The sequence below is a fragment of the Pieris napi genome, chromosome 6 (assembly GCF_905475465.1).
Source record: "Pieris napi chromosome 6, ilPieNapi1.2, whole genome shotgun sequence".
NCBI classification, from domain to species: domain Eukaryota; kingdom Metazoa; phylum Arthropoda; class Insecta; order Lepidoptera; family Pieridae; genus Pieris; species Pieris napi.
Genome location: NC_062239.1, coordinates 2,885,761 through 2,903,272, shown reverse-complemented (window position 1 = coordinate 2,903,272; position 17,512 = coordinate 2,885,761). Strand labels below are relative to the sequence as shown.

Sequence of the window (17,512 nt, the reverse complement as noted above, 5' to 3'; positions counted from 1 at the left end):
TAGGCAATTTTTTTAATTATTCCAATCAATACTTTTTTCTTATTTCATACAACTGAGGGCCGTATCGACCTTAGAATTTTAAACCAGACGCAATAACTACGAACAGGGAATATTAACTTTTGATTTTTATACGAACGATTTTCGTTAAAAAATGATAGCGCCATGTTATTCGGCATATTATTTGAAAATTAAGGTCCTTTTTCTGTCTAAAGTGACTTCCTATCATGAAAAATAATATTTACTTTGTCATTTTTCCAACGATTTTACAAAGAAAATTTTTTCGCAAAATCCTAATAGCCACAAGGGATCTTCGTAATGGAGGCTTTCACTAAATTCAAAATCGATAAGAAATTTTATATTCCGCATTTTATTTCGCTCAAACGTAATCACTGGAAAACCATTACGGTCTTATGTTAAATATTTAGTAACGTTTTAAATCTAGAACAATGCAGGCTATGGTCGAGCGTTCGAATCACGGCTGTGAACCAAAGGATTTTTCATTCTAAGTGCGTATTTAAAAGAAAACCATCTGCCTCAGAATCAAAAATCGACGACGTGTGTCTGGCACAGAGGGCTGAGCCCCTACTTGCTTATTAAGATATAAAATGATTACGAACCTTAAGTTTTAAGTCAAGACCAACGATTTTAAGTATATTTAATATAAATTTATGGTAGGTATTAAGTAGAACCCCAGCCTTGCGATTCTGTAACTCACTTTTCGAACTCTCATAGCGGTTTTCGCAGCGGCGGTCGCGCTCAAATCAGTCGTGAAGCAGTCATTTTACGATTTGGCATTCTGATAAGGAGGGAGCTTGTAGTTTATTGTTTATCAGAATTGTTAAAAAAAATGTTAAGAGTACAATCTGCAATCCTGATGTTGTGATTTCAAATCACACCTATGGATTTTTCTGTGTGCAGTTAACGCTTACTCTGTAAAGGTTAACATTGTCAAACATAACCATATCTTATGTTTGAAAATGGCAAACGTGTGATGCGCAGAAAAAGCTATTTACTACGATGTCGCGCATAACATTACTGCTTTCTAATCATTGATCATTTTGAGACAAGTAGGTTCTCCTATCTTAGTAATCCGTCCGTCCGTCCGTCTTAGGAATAAGATTCACTGGCTTATGTTAGTCAATCATCAGTCATGCTGTCTATATATCGGCTATAATAATAATATTATGACAACAACGTAAGGATGGAACATGCACATTCTTTCAATTGCGTAAGATACACAATTTCACATAACAGAAAATGAAACACGTATATATACGTGATATACTTATAGCAGTCTGAATGATTAATTAATTTAATTTAGTAATAAGCTTATTTGAAACCCTAATTGTTACGTTTGCGAAACAATTTAAAATAAACAGCAGTTTAACCACACGAGCATATTCTATGCAGCAAAATTAACTAAACAAATACAATTTATTTGTTTGCAGTAATAAAATCAAACAACATTAAATTGTTGACTACACACTAACTGGTTTCATGGATCCGGAATGAATATTTTGGGTTAAAATATAGATATTAATGTCAACTGGAATTTAAAACTCTGTTATATAATATATTATGACTTTGGTGATTCTTTTGTTCCTACCCACATTACAATTATTAAGACATGGCTGATACTAATGATGAAGGGCATCCGCCCAGATAAAGAAAAAACGTGAGAAGTAAAAACATTTAGCTAACACTACATTACTACATTAGCTCTAGAAAAGAATATTTCGTAAAAAGAAAAAAACAAAAAAATTCGATGTGTGTAAACCACCGAGGGTTGATCGCTAAATTAACATTAAAAAATGTTTAAAATGTGTTTGAATCGAATAATATGTATATGATGATCTATTTATGGTACCAAGCATGTGTGCTAAATTCTGTTTGTTAACTTTTATGTTTCTCCTCAAATTTCTCGCAAGTTAAAGTCTAACCTTTTGATTTAAATACGAAATATTCCATGGGATTCGCAACAGTATTTGAAACCGATCAAACTGTCTACAAATTTTTCTTACGTTTGATGAACAGCAATCTCAAAACTATCTTAAAACATTGTCAAATGTCAAATATATTGTAAAGTTATTTGACAGTTCATAAAAATGTATTCGAGCTTGTATCGTATTTACAATCGTATTTCAGTCGCGAACTCGTTTACATAAGTTATCTCAAATATCATGAGTTTGAATCCAAAAGTTCCTGATTTGCTCAGTATTAACAGTTAATCGCCTATTTGCATGTTAGGAAAACATCATTAGCTATACGACTAAATTGTCTGACGAACTTTATATAAACTTGTCATCATTTTATTATATGAAATATAAGATGAGGAAAAGTAGAACGAGACAAAGTTGTTTTGAAAATGAAGAGATTAAACTCACACATTACAAAAACTATTAAATGTCTATTAAATGAACAATAAAAAAATATTTTAAGAGAATTAGTACAAAAGAAGATAAGTTGGTGCTATTGTGTGCATTGGGCACTTGATCAAAAATCATTGTACCAGTTCTGTACTCCCTTACTTGATACGTCTATAACCCGAAATATTGCTGTGTGAGTTATAACTCCTTTAATGTTTCTATAGAGAGGGCATTAGACTTTCATATAAAATACTACGCTATGTTGCGTAGTTGTACTTAAAAAAACCCTAGATTATGAATTTCTAATATGGCGTTTGGTTTTATTATATGGATCATATTATGTGTTTTTTTTGTTAGCGTAATTCTTGATAATGTGCTTACTCTTTTTTAATACAAAAATAGTTTTTATTTCATAAAATAGATTAACAGCGTCGATTTAATGTTAAAGAGTATTTTAAATTATTACGTAGGCCATAATTTAACCTGAATGGCATCGTATTTCAATGTTGAGGTTTTTTAGTATACGTAACTTATTGGCTATTATGTTAATAAGTTTATTATTAAAATTATTAATTTCTATCCCGTTAATATTTTGAGTGAAATATTCAAATTATATTACCGCATCGCGATGTTTTTTGAATTCAAATAAACATAATAATCGAATTTAACAATGTTTATTAATTGTTATCACGCTATTACTTTGTTATTTAAATTGGTAAAATATTAACTAAATTTCTATTGAAATCTTACAGCTATACATCAGAGTTGTTTATTAGGAAGTAACGGATACTTAAGCCATTTGAGATATTTAACCGCACGAACAAATATTAAATGTAAGCACATAGAGGCAAGAAAAATGGGTCGGTACTCATTTATTTATTCACACTTCGTTACATTTAAAATAAACAAACAAACTCATCCGGGAAAGAACGCACGACCTTAGGGTTGAAGAGTACTGGCTTAAATTTGGCCATTACTGTTTAAAGTACAAAGTAGCTTGAAGCTACTAACTAGTAGCTCAAGTTCGCAGAGATTTATATGCCCCAGTAAGCTTTGCAGCGTAGTAGCATTTCTATTACCCTCCTATTCCGTGTTTACGATAATGTTCTATTTTAAAATTGAATAATGCTGCTAAATTCAAGTCAAGACTAGTTCTATGTAAGCGATTTAAATACATGATTTAAATGTTTAACCTTATTGTTTGAGCTTCAGAAAACAGTTCTTCATATTTTCTAGCTATTTTCTATTATTACATGTTTTTAATTTTGTCTATGTGATCTTAAACAATATGAAGTATTACCAAAGTATATGGGTTGTTAAAAATTATCTGCAAATGGCCACATCATTATAGGGGCAAACAAGAAATCTCCAAAAAGGAAGCTACAAGGGAAATAGTTATCGAGAAAGGCTTTTAAGGGTCGTTTGTCCCTGCCATTTTGTATTTTCCAAGAAAACTATTTCGCTTCATTTAGCTATATCATTACAAATGGAAATAAAACCCTTTAGCGATTTTCGTAGACAATAGACAGCTCGTGTGGCCTCATTCGTAAAGCATATTACAGTGAAATATGAACGCTTTGTTTAATCCGAGCCATTTGACTCCGCAACTGTGCTTATTTCAGATCCCTAAGTTTCCAGAAGAAAACCATTCTCACTTTCAACTTCTCATTGACTTATTTTATATATTATAAGCCTGGTATTGCAGTTTTAGTGATGAAATTATCCTATTTATTGACAGGGATTAAGTAAGGAACACAATTGTCATATTGCGCATATGACATAAAAAATTGCAATTTTTCTAACCTAATGTCTAATAAATGTCGAAGTTCGGGCAAGTGGTTCGTAAACCACCTCAGTCGCTGGGTTCGATTCCCGGCGAAAAAGTAATCACTTGAGAGCATTGGAGATTTACGAAACAGAAATACGTTCCACCCTTGCCGAGTATTTCAAAGCGTGCAAAATTACTTACATAATACTGTTGACGTTTCAGTTTAATAGGCTTAATAGTTGATATCAAAGTAATGGCAGCTAGCTGGCCACTGCTGTAAAGTGACCGGAACAACAAGTTTTTTTAGTTATATGTATAATGACAGTGGAAGCGAGAGAGATATCAGGAAAAAGGTGTATATAAATAAATAAAGTATTAAACTTACCAAAAAGTATGAAGATACAGATGAACTCTGCCGCCCACATACTGATACACTCACATTATGTGTCCAGAACACGTTAAAACCACTTTACTACACTTGAGCTTGGCATACTTTAGCGTTCATTGCAGTTTATTTTTCGCATTGCAGCGTCACTCGTCACGGTTTTAACTTCACAATATAAGAACTTACTGGGCAAAATTTATATTTTAATATAAGTTTGCATTTTATACTTCTATTTGCTATATGAAATATAAAGAATATAACATAGAAAAAATATAACCTAGAATATTTGATACTTTTTGCGGCGATAATAAGCTTCAGAGCAATATGATCTAACATCAAATGGAAAAAAGAAACTGTTTTATAAGAAAGCTTAATACGAGGATTATTAATTTATAACATAATATGAAACTTACAAAGAAAATATAATAGGAGCAAGAGATCCTGTAAAGAAAATTATCTATCAAATAGACACAAGAGAACCTATCTTTACGACGTCACTGCAGGCGGAGCAATTACAATTTAATAGTTAACTTTTGTATTTTAAACTATCCCCATTATATTAAGGTACTAATACACTTGTTAATAATTAAAAAAAAAAAAAAAAAAACATAAGTTTCACTTGCATTTTGTATTTAATTAGGCACAATCAAATTATACATTGACATGCCTAAACTGACATTTATTAGAACTTATTTAAGATTCTTCTCAAAATTCTTCAGTCTATATGCGGCTGTAGATTACTAGTAATCATAAAATAAAATGAAAGTACCAAACACATTATTAAATTAACACAACCTTTATATCGTGTTATATGTGGTACATTTCGTATTTCTCCTAAGTAAACAAAGATATAATGAAAGCAAAATTATAAAAATAAGCTGAGTCGGCAAATGAGTGTTAAATTGCTGTGATAACATCTTTAATGGATTTGTAATGCTACGTCATAGCCTTGGTCGCAGATGCTTGTCATAAAACACCCTTGAAACGTAGCTTTGAGTGCTTTATTATATACTAACGATACGATAGTATACATAAACATAAATTGGGAATTAAAAATTTATTATATTTAATAAAATGCAGTGGTGCTCCAACCCTTTTTAAGTGTGATTTCGAGATCATTCGTTTTATCTAATAGGCAAGTAGGTGATCAGCTGTCTGTGCATGATATGTTCCATCAACTCTTTGGGTGTAGACCCATGTTGGTTTCATCACAATATTTTCCTTCACCGTACGGTGAGTGTTAAAATGTGTACATACATATACAGAAAGTAAGTTAGAACCTATGACCTCAGGTATGATAGTCGCACGCTGAAGCCACTAGGCCAACACTACTTACACTGCTTTACCCCAAAATTATATCGACTTTTTCGTTAGCAACTCAAGTAAGTTGTAAATGACCCTCATTAGCTAGACTGTATTTTTTTTATCATTTGTTTTAGTGAAGTCACCTTATTAATAAAAACAAATATCACCAAAACCAGAACCCATGTACAATTATAAAAATCAAACTAGAAGCCCAAAGTAACTCCCTGCTGAAGCTGTTATTCCAATTTATCTGTCATATGCCGCTACGTCGGAACGAAAACTTTTATACCCCAGAATTGTATTGCTATTTGTTTTGTATAGACCAGTGCAGATAGCCTTTAAAATAAATAAAAAGTGAAAAAAATTACAGTAGGATGAAACCCATTAGAAAAGGAGGGGAATATGATCAAAATGAAAGGAAAAATAAATTACGGTCGATCTGAGGTCGGAAAGGGGTGGGGGGGGGGGAGTTTTAAGGGTAAAAAACGGTTTATCTCGATTTCCGGCAAAACTAAAAGTCCTATCGAAGAAAGTTAAATGGCAAAATTGTAGCCAATAAAAAGATCTACAACTTTTGTATTTGCAGATTTTTCACATAACCTCAAAATTTAGGTGAAAAATTAAAAAAAACAACTTTTTGGTTTTTTATTTCTATCTTTTACAAAAAAAATTTTTTAGATTTTTTTTGAGAAGTAGGGAAGGGGATGACGGGTCTGGGCGTTACTGCTTACGATTTTTTGCATTTTCCGAGAAGATTTACTATGGTAATCTATATATATTTTTTTACCATAGGAAAGTAGAGATTTCAACGCACTGAAAGCACATCAACTTTTTGAAAAAAGCTGAAATTTTGACGTCAGAATTTTCGATTGAAAATTAGGGTGTTTTTTCAATATTAATTCAAAATAAGGTGAAAAAATAAATATTTTTAATCAAATAAATTACAGTATATTTGGGACAGAATAAGGTAAGTTTCCACCAAATTTCGTTTAAAAAAATAAATTTTTGTAAAAGATAGAAATAAAAAACCAAAAAGTTGGTTTTTTGAATTTTTCACATAAATTTTGAGGTTATGTGAAAAATGTGTGAAAACAAAAGTTTTAGATCTTTTTATTACCTACAACCTTGCCATATAGTTTTCTTCGATAGGACTTTTAGTTTTGCCGGAAATCGAGATAAACCGTTTTTTACCCTTAAAACTCCCCCCCCCCACCCCTTCCCGACCTCAGATCGACCGTAATTTATTTTTCCTTTCATTTTGATCATATTCCCCTGCTTTTCTAATGGGTTTCATCCTACTGTAATTTTTTTTTGGTTTCAAAAATTATCGGCACTGGTCTAGTAAGTCAGTATAAAACCTTACTTCACTCTTATTTTTTATTTTCTTTTGTATTCAACAGCTTATATACCTTGCTTGCCCTAGTAATACACTTATTTTAAGTCATTTTTTTATAGGATAAGGTACAAACGAGACTACGCCCATAAAGGGCAGTCATCGCAGCTCATAGACACCCATTTAAGTAGGTGCATTGCCGGCTTTTGAGTTAGGAGTATGCTATGTTTTTAAACAATTGGAGGTCGTAGCTCTCAGGTAAGACATCCACTGGGAGTCGATTTCACAATTCGCTAGTTCGCAAAACAACTAGTCTAATGAAGCAGATCGAAGACTACCAGCCATCAAGGTGATGCGGATGAAATATGCAGTTAATACCTAAGTTTTTCCCTATTATATAATACGTGTTTTACGTATGACGAGCGTATTTATTTAAATTAATGAATTATTTCCTTAAGTTTCACTTTAAATATAAATAAAATTTCTTTAACATATAAAAACACATTATATACTAGTTGTTTGTAGCAATCTCTCGCTGACCACAACTGAGCCATATGGTCACGTGTCATATGATTACTTAAGTCAAATATAAGTTACGCTTATCAAAGTCTCATATCGCTTCTATCTACCCTAATTTCATAATGATGGACATTAAAGGCGCACCTTAATTAATTATCACAAACAGCGTAGAGAAAATCACTTACAAATCGACTGAAAATTAGCTATAGAGACAGGAAATTTTGGCATAGTATCCTAATTTCTGAAGTTAATGGACGTCCGGCACGCTTTGACTGACCTTTTGTATAGTTTTGAACAATATAATGCATTTTAACACGAGAATTCCTTTTATTTGAACAAGCGACCGACTCAGTTTCTTTGCTTTGTTATGTAATGGACGCACTTAGTGGTCTAATTAAGTGTTAGCTCGTAGAACATTATATAATATTTAACCTGTTTAAGTTACGTAAATCACGAATCTATTGTTTATTGCTAATGCATAAGCACTTTTGATATGGTTTCGTCTGAACCTTTGGTACTTCAACGATAAGAATTGACTCAGTATATTTTATTTAAAACTTCCAAAATATGATTTGTATATAAACGTATTTAAGGTCGACGATTAGTTAGAGAATATCTCTTGATGTGATGACATAGGACAAAAAACAAAGTAAGTTCAGCTTTCAAACCACTTATGTTTTACGTTTTAAATATTCAAAAACGCGACTTAAGATGAAAAAGCCAAAAATAGTCATGTTTTCGAACATTCAACTCAAATATTAAGGCACCTAATAGTTACTAAATGTAATTTTCTTAGAGACAGACAGAATTTGTTTCTCATTAAAAAGATACTGGAAATCGCACCGTAGTAAATATTCATTGGGAGCTTCCCGTGTTTTTATCAATTGTAAACTAACTAGCCAACATTATTCAATTAAATAAATTAGGCGAGAAGCACTTGTTCGTAGATAAACAACCAATAGATATCATTTGTAAAACTAACAGCAAATCACCTAAAAGACATGTGAATGTTGTGAACAAATAGTTTTCGTTGATCCAATTCATTCACTCAGTCACTCGCAATACAAAACAACAACCTGCTGTATTTAGAGTCTATGTTTGTAAAAATTCGAATGAAAAATCTAACATTTGGCTAAACAAAATGTTGGTCGTGAATAAAAAGTTAACGTAAAATTTTGTCCCCAGAGAGAAACATTTAACGCCGTACCTGACAACACTGGTATTGAATTTGTGTACATATAGTTATATATATCGTATCGTATCTTTATCAGCTTAGTTTCTTTATAAATTCGGTGTTATATGCATTGTTCCCTTTGCATCGCACTTACATTCATAAAACAAAGGAATGCCTTAAAAAAGCAGCGTTTAGAAAAGCTTTTCTAAACGAGTATTTTGTTATTTTGTAAAAAAATATCTGACAGAAAATTTACTCTCAAATTAAAATAAACAATAACCAACTCATTTAAAACTTATTTGCGTAGGAATTTTTGTATAAAGCTTAAATTTAATAACCATTAAATTTCCAAGAAGATAAACGTAAGATAATTTGCGCCATAGGTAATTTAGTCGATGTCACAATATTTTTATTGAATAAAAGCGTGAAATATAATTAATTTAAACAGGCAAATGCGATCAAGTTTAGAATTTTATCTGAGAAATAATTGGGGGTTAATTGGGTTACCTCCTAAGGTTATCTTAGTTTTAATGAGCTTGGATCGAAATTGTTTACTTTGTTTTAACTACTATTATTGTATTGTGTTCTAGATTTATATTCTAAGTAACCTGCTGTGCTATAGTTTTTATGCAACTTGTAAAGGGCCTTCTTTAATCAAAAAAGATATCATTAGATACCGTTGTGTGATATCATTCTATTCTAGACCTTTCTAGGTCCATAAAGGTACGGCAATGTTGTGTACAATGTTAGGACGTTTATGTCAATTCAATTGATATAAAGAAGACCTAACTCTAAAGACCGAACTTGATTTTCCTTAGACAAAAAAAATTGTATGGAATAAAAATAAATAATTCGATAGCGAATACAGACTACGTGTCATACATTTAAAAAGATAAAGAGGCGTTTAAAATTGATTTTTTTTAATACAACTTATTAAGAGTTGATGCTGCACATAATTGTGCATCATAAAATTGTCTGTACATGGCAGGTCTCAGTGTACCAGTCAAGTCTAGTACACTTGAAATAATTAGAAATTTGAACACAAAAGCAAAAACAGTTCCGGTTATAAATTAGGATGCCGTCCAATTAGGGCAAAAAATTAAGAAAAATTGGGTTTTAGTTACTCTGAGGATGTTATGCAAACTGGATATTTGCATTTTGCTCCCATGAGGGCTATTTCACACCTCATAGTTAGTCCCAAGGGAGAACTTTGGCTCTAGTAGAACCTTACCTACATTATTCATAACAGAAAACTATAGAGATATACTATGTTACAGCAACCTGGCAACCTTTAATGTTGGTTACTCCATTTGGTGTTGTGCTTAGGTCTTGGGTGTTTAAATATTTATTTATATGTCTATCCATCTATAATATGTATGTATATCCGTTGCCTAGTACCCATAACACAAGCTTCACCAGCTTAGCATGGGACTAGGTCAATTGGTGTGAATTGTCTTTAAAAAAAAAAAATGTAATGAAATATAAATATTTCTGTTATAAAATAAAACAATAAACACATTAATTTTACATAAATATTCTTTACTTTTTATTAAAGCAATAAATTAGTAAATATATGACTTGTTTGGTTTGTTTCGACATTTAATAGATTTAAAATACTTCTGTACCTCTATAGAAAGCTCACGTTTATCAATAAGTAGGGTAGGGTAGGTTATATATTCAACATAATGACGCACATGTAAAATTGAAATGGCGGAGATAAAGTCTACGCGCTCACGTCTACGCGCTTATTACTATTCTAAGTTTTAATATTGACGTACGATAAAAATAGTATCGCGTGAACTTGACCAAATCGTAATAAGAATTTTAAAACCATAATAAAGGTTATCGACTGACATTTAAAACAAAACGTCGATGTGATAAAAATAGGTAAAAATCGGTAAATACCTTATAATCTATTAAAATACGCAAATCAAGCTGGTGAGATCTAGGAAAAGCAGACCAAACTGAAATTCATATATAATAATATATGAATTTGAAATAGTAATATGACAAGACATTAAAAGGAAAAAAAAATATTTTTAAAAAATCCTATCTTTAAATTCAACATTTCCCTAGGTTGGAAACATACGTTAAAGTAAAAGTGATAAGCGATATCTCTAATACCACTGTGATTAATGATGCAATTTATGGATAAACGTTTACGGTATATACTTTTACTTATTACACAAATAGATAAACATACTCAAATATTTTTTAATTCCAACTATGACTTACAAAGGTGAAACTGATAACCTATTTATCAAGTTATATAAGAATACATTCTTAGAATGCAAACTCCATACGTCAATATAACAGACATTCAAGATGTACGGCAAGGAGCTAATTATTGAAAGAATAATTAATGAACTGAAGATAGTTGTTCACACTAGAGACCAGAACAGAACCGTAAATATTATATGAGTGAAACTACTTTACGTTCTTTGACTTTATTTTAGAGAAGTTTCTGCTCTGATAAATAAATTGTACTATTGGGTTGAAGCCAATGAATAAAAAAAATATTTTTCTAGGGTTTACAGTTTTTATAGCCCACAGGTCAAAAGTGTGTGTTTTATATAAATTATTTACGTGTTTTTATTCTTCCTACACACATAGTTAAATATAATTTATATTATATCATTATTTATTACTGTAACTAAAATGAAGTGAAGAAACTATGTAATATAATATGATTCATTTAGACTCAATATGGTCATTTGTTCTTAATTTTTAATTAACAAAACATCCACGCAAATTGATTTATATGGTTGGTACATTAATGTGTATATTTAATTACTTAATTATAGTGGGCCATTAATACTTAAGCACCATAATCTCTTAAAAGTGGACACTTCTCAAAACTCAGTTTTGTGCAACGATGGTATTTAATTACTGTAGGACAAATTAATTTTTATAACTAAATTAATTTATATTTTAATATTTAGCACGTTAAAAAAATTCTACTTCTATTAAATAAATGAATCCTTGTGAATGTAATTATTATTTGAAAATGAATCAGTAAGTGGACTGCATAAAATATTTTAGAAAACGCCACTAAAAGAAACGAGGGTAAATTAAATTAAGCTATTCTCGGTTCATCCAATTTAAGACACCGTGAATATGAAACAAAATGCTGCTAAATAAAAATTATACCTTAACGGTGCCGATTTACACGGCAATAATTTGAAAAAGTACATAAAAAAGTAATTATTATTAAACTCTTAATTGCACATCCAGCAATTAAATATACATACGTAAAGAGACACTATTTAATAGACAATAAATCTCCTTTGTGCGAAACTTTTTTAACTTCACTGAACTGTCACTAAGTGGTCACTTATTACAAAAATGGAATTTGTTTACAAGTGACGCGCGCGAAAATCGCACAAGCAAACGTGGCGCGGTCGGATTTAACTGGCAAACTGGAGTGGTAGGCTATCGGGCAGGCGGTGTGGCGCGTCTGTACATGCGCACTTACAATCCTTTGCCTTGAGCTCATTGTGAAATTTGCCGCTGTAAGCTTTCCCGCATTGGCTGGAGATAAATTTGATGGTACAGGCACTACAGTTTTAACTACGCCGCTATCACTTCATTATATCCTTGCATATTATTTTGTTGATAAATGCATTAAGAACGGCAAATTCGATCATAATTTTATTCTTATTTCAGTAGACAATTTATTACATTTATAAAGAATCACAACAAATTATTATTTGTTTATTTATTTATTATTTTTAAAGCAAAGCCAAAAATACATAATTATTAACATGAATTTTACTCAGACACACTACTTAAATCTAACAATAGCTTATTAATAATAATACTAGCATGTATATAGCTGACGAAGAGTTAAGAAAATTGTTTATAATTGCGCAACATACGGGGGACGAGACTTTTGACGAGACGTTGACTTTGCTGACTAGTTTTCTATCGGACCACAGCCAACAGTAGATGCCGCCTTAACCGGGAATTTAAAAAATTAGGAAGAAAAGAGACTGTTCTGGTCATTTTGCAACAAGTCACAGGTATGACATAAACGATACAGCATGTTTAATAGCTTGAACTAGCATTTTTTGAACATACATTGTATTTGTAAAAGGAAGGCGCAAAAAATTATTTTGGCCAATTGGTTTATTGATATCACAACTATTTTATATCAGCCTACATCAACTTAAATGTACATTTGAAATATGTACTGTAATATTTTATATAATACGATACTGTAATACGACAATAGTATCTGGGGGATGAGTTTGCAAAAAGACAAAACAATGTCACGTTTCGCTTGATTGTGATTTGTCTAACGGACCAACGTATCGTGTCGCGTGTCTGTGATTGGATGAGAGTTTTATCGATCACAATTGAAATTCATCTCAATCAATTGAAACGTTTTCTTTCATTCTCACCCTCAGACTATATTTATAGTTGTAACCAATAAGAACATTTATTTTTACTGTCAAGTAACCCTGAGACTTAAGTTATATTGAATGATACAAATATAGTTCAAAAATATTAGGTATTTAATCACGCCAAAAAGTTTATAATGACTATTGTCCTTAGTAACGGATGACGATAAGGAAATTATTTTTAGCCACAATTATCATTTGAATGTTTTAATGCTGATGTTTAAGTAATACATTTAGTGATATTAGTGAACCATAATATCTAAACCACGTTTGTTACTTATTTGACCAAGAACATCTTCAGGTTATACTCACTTTGTACCACACCAAAATCAAATCAATCAAAATCAAAATACGTTTATTCAATTTAGATGCTTCTTAGAGCATGCTTATGAATGTCAACAACGTTTACAAAATTCACGAAAGAGCAGGACTACGCCATCCGTTCGCAAAACTACCAGGAGGCCTTGTTCTGAGAAGAACGGGCAAGAAACTCAGCAAGTTTTGCCCTCCCTTTACATTACAATTATTCAAAGGAAAATGTCATAAACCACAACGTCATTTAAGTTACATAAGTAAAAAAAATAAAAATCTGTTCTGTGATTTACCACATTCACCATTACACACATATTCATAACATTTCAAAGATAACAAATCAAATTATAAGAATATAATTAGAACTATTGCCAAGCGTTTTTATCTTCCAGGTAGTCATTGACTGTGTAGTAACCTTTACACATTAAGGTTTTTTTGATATGTGTTTTCAATCTGTTTAAAGGCAGTTCCAATATTTTGCTAGGAATCATTTTATAGCAGCGTATACTTAGGCCCATAAATGAAGTATTTATTTTCTGCAACCTGTAAGACGGCTGGAAAAGTTTTCCCTTATTTCTTGTATTCCTATTGTGAATGTCGCTGTTCTTTAAAAGAGAACTAATATTACTACGCACAAAAATGATACAGTTGTAAATATATTGGGAAATCCACCAAATGCGATCCTCAATTCAATTACTGAGCTAAAATACTAGAGGCACTAACAAATAATGGAACTTCTGACGTACGCATCAGGTACATTGAAGCCAAGATACTGAAGTTCTGTCGAATTACTGTCCTTGCCATGTAACAATTTTATGAAGTACATCACAAAATGTTTAGGTAAGAAAACACTGCTGGCCCACCTAGATGCCACATTATTGTATATTTCTCTCGGGTAATTTAAATATGGTAGCTCGCTAGGTTATTTGCTCGATGTATAGATTAATCCCTCCTGAGCCAGCTTGACTGCTCAAATGAAAATAGCGACACCCCCTGACATAACAATTTTACGATCGGCAAGTAGATAATCATTGCGTATCAATAATCATAAATAAACCAGTTTTACGAGATCCTCTGTGGCAATAAAACAACAGCAATTTAATGTTATTATCGCAAACAATTGTTGTTTGACAAGAACTTTGATGAATGGGTCAGTGTACTAAAATAATTTCGTAGTAGTAACTGAACATAATCAAACTTATTCTGTTAAATAGATGAAGATCTATTGTTGTTGGATTCACAATATTAATATTATTATATTAACATGTATTTAAGCTTTTCCAACGAATACGGTATAATTATATAACCACGATATGGAAGTGCGTGCTCCTATTTCACTATGCTGATAGAGCACAAATCTTTGTTTTTAATTTATTTTATTATTATTTATTACTTAAGATGTCATGTGGAACATGGTGTAATGGTTGCAGCTCCTTACAAACGTTGTGTAAAACAAAAAACTTGACGATTAAAAAGAGTAGCGGAGAGTTTATTGCCAGTTCTTCTCTTCCGTTCTACGCCCTTGATTTGGAAACTGGCAGTAAATGTAAAATTAGAAGCATTATATTTCTTTTTTGACGTTCATAAGTTTACATTGTGTTACCTACATGAATAAATGATTTTTGACATGATTTTATCAAAACAAATATAACTTACCTAAAAGTTTTAAAGACATTATGATCCTGCGTTACAGACTCGATAAGTACTTAAGAATCGCATGAGTCATTACGTAGTTAAAAAAATAAAGCCGTCATCACAACTGTCACGTTATGATGAAGCATCACCTAGGACATTTTTACGTGAAAGCCGTAACGGAAAATAACAAGTACTTATGAAAAAAGTTGGAAAATATAACCTAAGGGGCGTCAATAGAATCTTTTCAGCGAATGTTTTGTGTCATATATCACAAAAATAATAATGGTACCTGAGATATTTAAAGTTAGTAAATAGCAAAAAAGACAGTTAACACGAAAAAGGCTTTCACTAGAAAAAGAAATAAATCAAGAAGGTATTTCTTCAAGTTGCAATTAATCGGAAATATAGTATCCAACGCGCAGTTTTCCACTCCTAACGGATTAAATGAGATTTTCTCAAAGGCCACGACAATATGCAGTCTCTGAAGTGCAAACGTCACTGTTATAACTAGAGTAGTTATCTTTCGAGTAAATGACTGCGATTTAAAAGACCGCTGGAACTTTCTAATTAAGTTTAAATTTAGTACATTACAACGGACACAAAATTACCAATTTAGTTTTGAAGCCATTTCAGATTATAATATTAATAATAACTTATTTATTTTAGATTATATTTATATGTCGTTTAAGTTAGAGTTAGTAACAATTCGCTCTTAGTTACCAACTAATGTGTATGATAGTTTTGTTTAGTAAATAAAACAAAATAGAATAATGGGGCATGGACAGCATACCAACTTTTAAATATATTATACAACTGTTGTATAATTCAGGATTTATACAAATGTTTTAATAGCAACACAATTGTTTTTATATATATTTTGTATAGTTTTCTACACTCCCTAATCTCATATCGAAACGGGTATACAGGAGCAGGACGATAGACGTGTGGCGCGCTAAAACTAAACTACAATACAGCTGCTATGTTCAGGATTAATATACCTTTGTGTGATCTGAAATAGAAGAATCAAGGTATATTATACACATTATACACATAGCACGGATTTGTACCAATTATTTAAAAAAAATACGAATTTTCAGATCACTAAGACGTATACGTATTGAAAGTTAGAGACTTACCATACTTAAAACTTATACTTAACCTTTACAAATAGCGTTAACTCTAAAGTCTCGTGCCAAAACGTCTATTGTGCAAGTTACCACACAATCTTACAGGATTAATCTGTTCTCAGGATCCGATTATGAACCCGAATCCTTAGCCCTTTTAGCTTAATAGTTTATGCAAACTTTCAAACATGGGATTGGATTTTTCCTTTATAATAGATTCTACTGTGTTTTTAGAACATTAGCATACCAAACCATAATGCCCGAAGGCTCACAAGTGCGTGGCCGGTCTTTAAAAATTGTTTCGGAAATACTTAATAGGTATTTGGTTCCCCATAGTGGTGGTGCGGGGCAATAAGGACCTACGAAGGTGTTTGTATTAAGGCTGTGCACCGCCTTACGATGTAAGGGAAATCTCCCTCGACTAGCTTTGGCTGAGGACAGACTCATAAATTTGTTTATAAATAATTTTATAAATGTATATTTGAATGGATTATTATTAAGATTATTATATCTAATTGCCACAGGTTTTAAATAATTTTTTGGTTTCCCTAATAAGGCAGACAGGGTCAAAAAAATTGGTAAACACGGAGGATTTTCTTCTTCTATTTCAAAATACAAATGTAATAAAAACCATTTATTATATTTGTAAAATCCCATTATCATTTGTCATCGTCACTTAATAGCTATGTTTTCAGGTACTTTTAGAAATTGGTGTCATAAATCAATATTTTTCAATTCCGAAGAAAGAATTAATAAAACGACGAACTACTCGAATGTGTTCGTGTATAAGGACTGTTAATTATAGTAACTTGAATTATTACTATGATTACAGATAAAATCCAGATTTAAGGTGTATTATTTTATTTCTTACTTCTCGAATCAGGTAAATTCAAAGTATGAGTTTAAATAATGCCTCTTTGGGGCTTGAAGTTTTACGTGGAAGAAATATCGTAACCATGGTAACCGTTTAGTACAAGAAATATTTGTCTATTTTACATTTAAAATAGCATACCGTCGGCTATGCACCAAGTCTATTAAACGTAAATATTATTATTTCGATCATGATGAATAAAGTTTTATGTTTAATTTTTATATAAATTATATTATTGTTTTGCTTAATTTCTTTTTATTATTTCTTATATGCCATGTTTGCCTATAAGTGCTTGTCACATTAAAAATTGTTTTTTT

The 17,512-nt window shown here is 31.3% G+C and overlaps 1 protein-coding gene across 4 annotated transcripts in view; it reads right to left on the bottom strand.

The window, feature by feature from the left end:
- Positions 1–12,310, bottom strand: part of LOC125050432 (hemicentin-2-like) — a 37,441-nt gene extending 25,131 nt beyond the window's left edge. The window contains exons 1-2 of one of the 4 annotated variants that reach the window (XM_047650283.1): positions 12,102–12,310; positions 4,520–4,755 (exon numbers count right to left, since the gene is read on the bottom strand). In XM_047650283.1, the coding sequence (XP_047506239.1) occupies positions 4,520–4,559 (40 nt within the window). In that variant the 5' untranslated portion in view covers positions 4,560–4,755; positions 12,102–12,310. The remainder of the gene's footprint in view (positions 1–4,519; positions 4,756–12,101) is intronic. The other 3 variants (XM_047650284.1, XM_047650285.1, XM_047650286.1) reach the window with 3 other exon arrangements.
- Between the last annotated feature and the right edge of the window lie 5,202 nt (positions 12,311–17,512).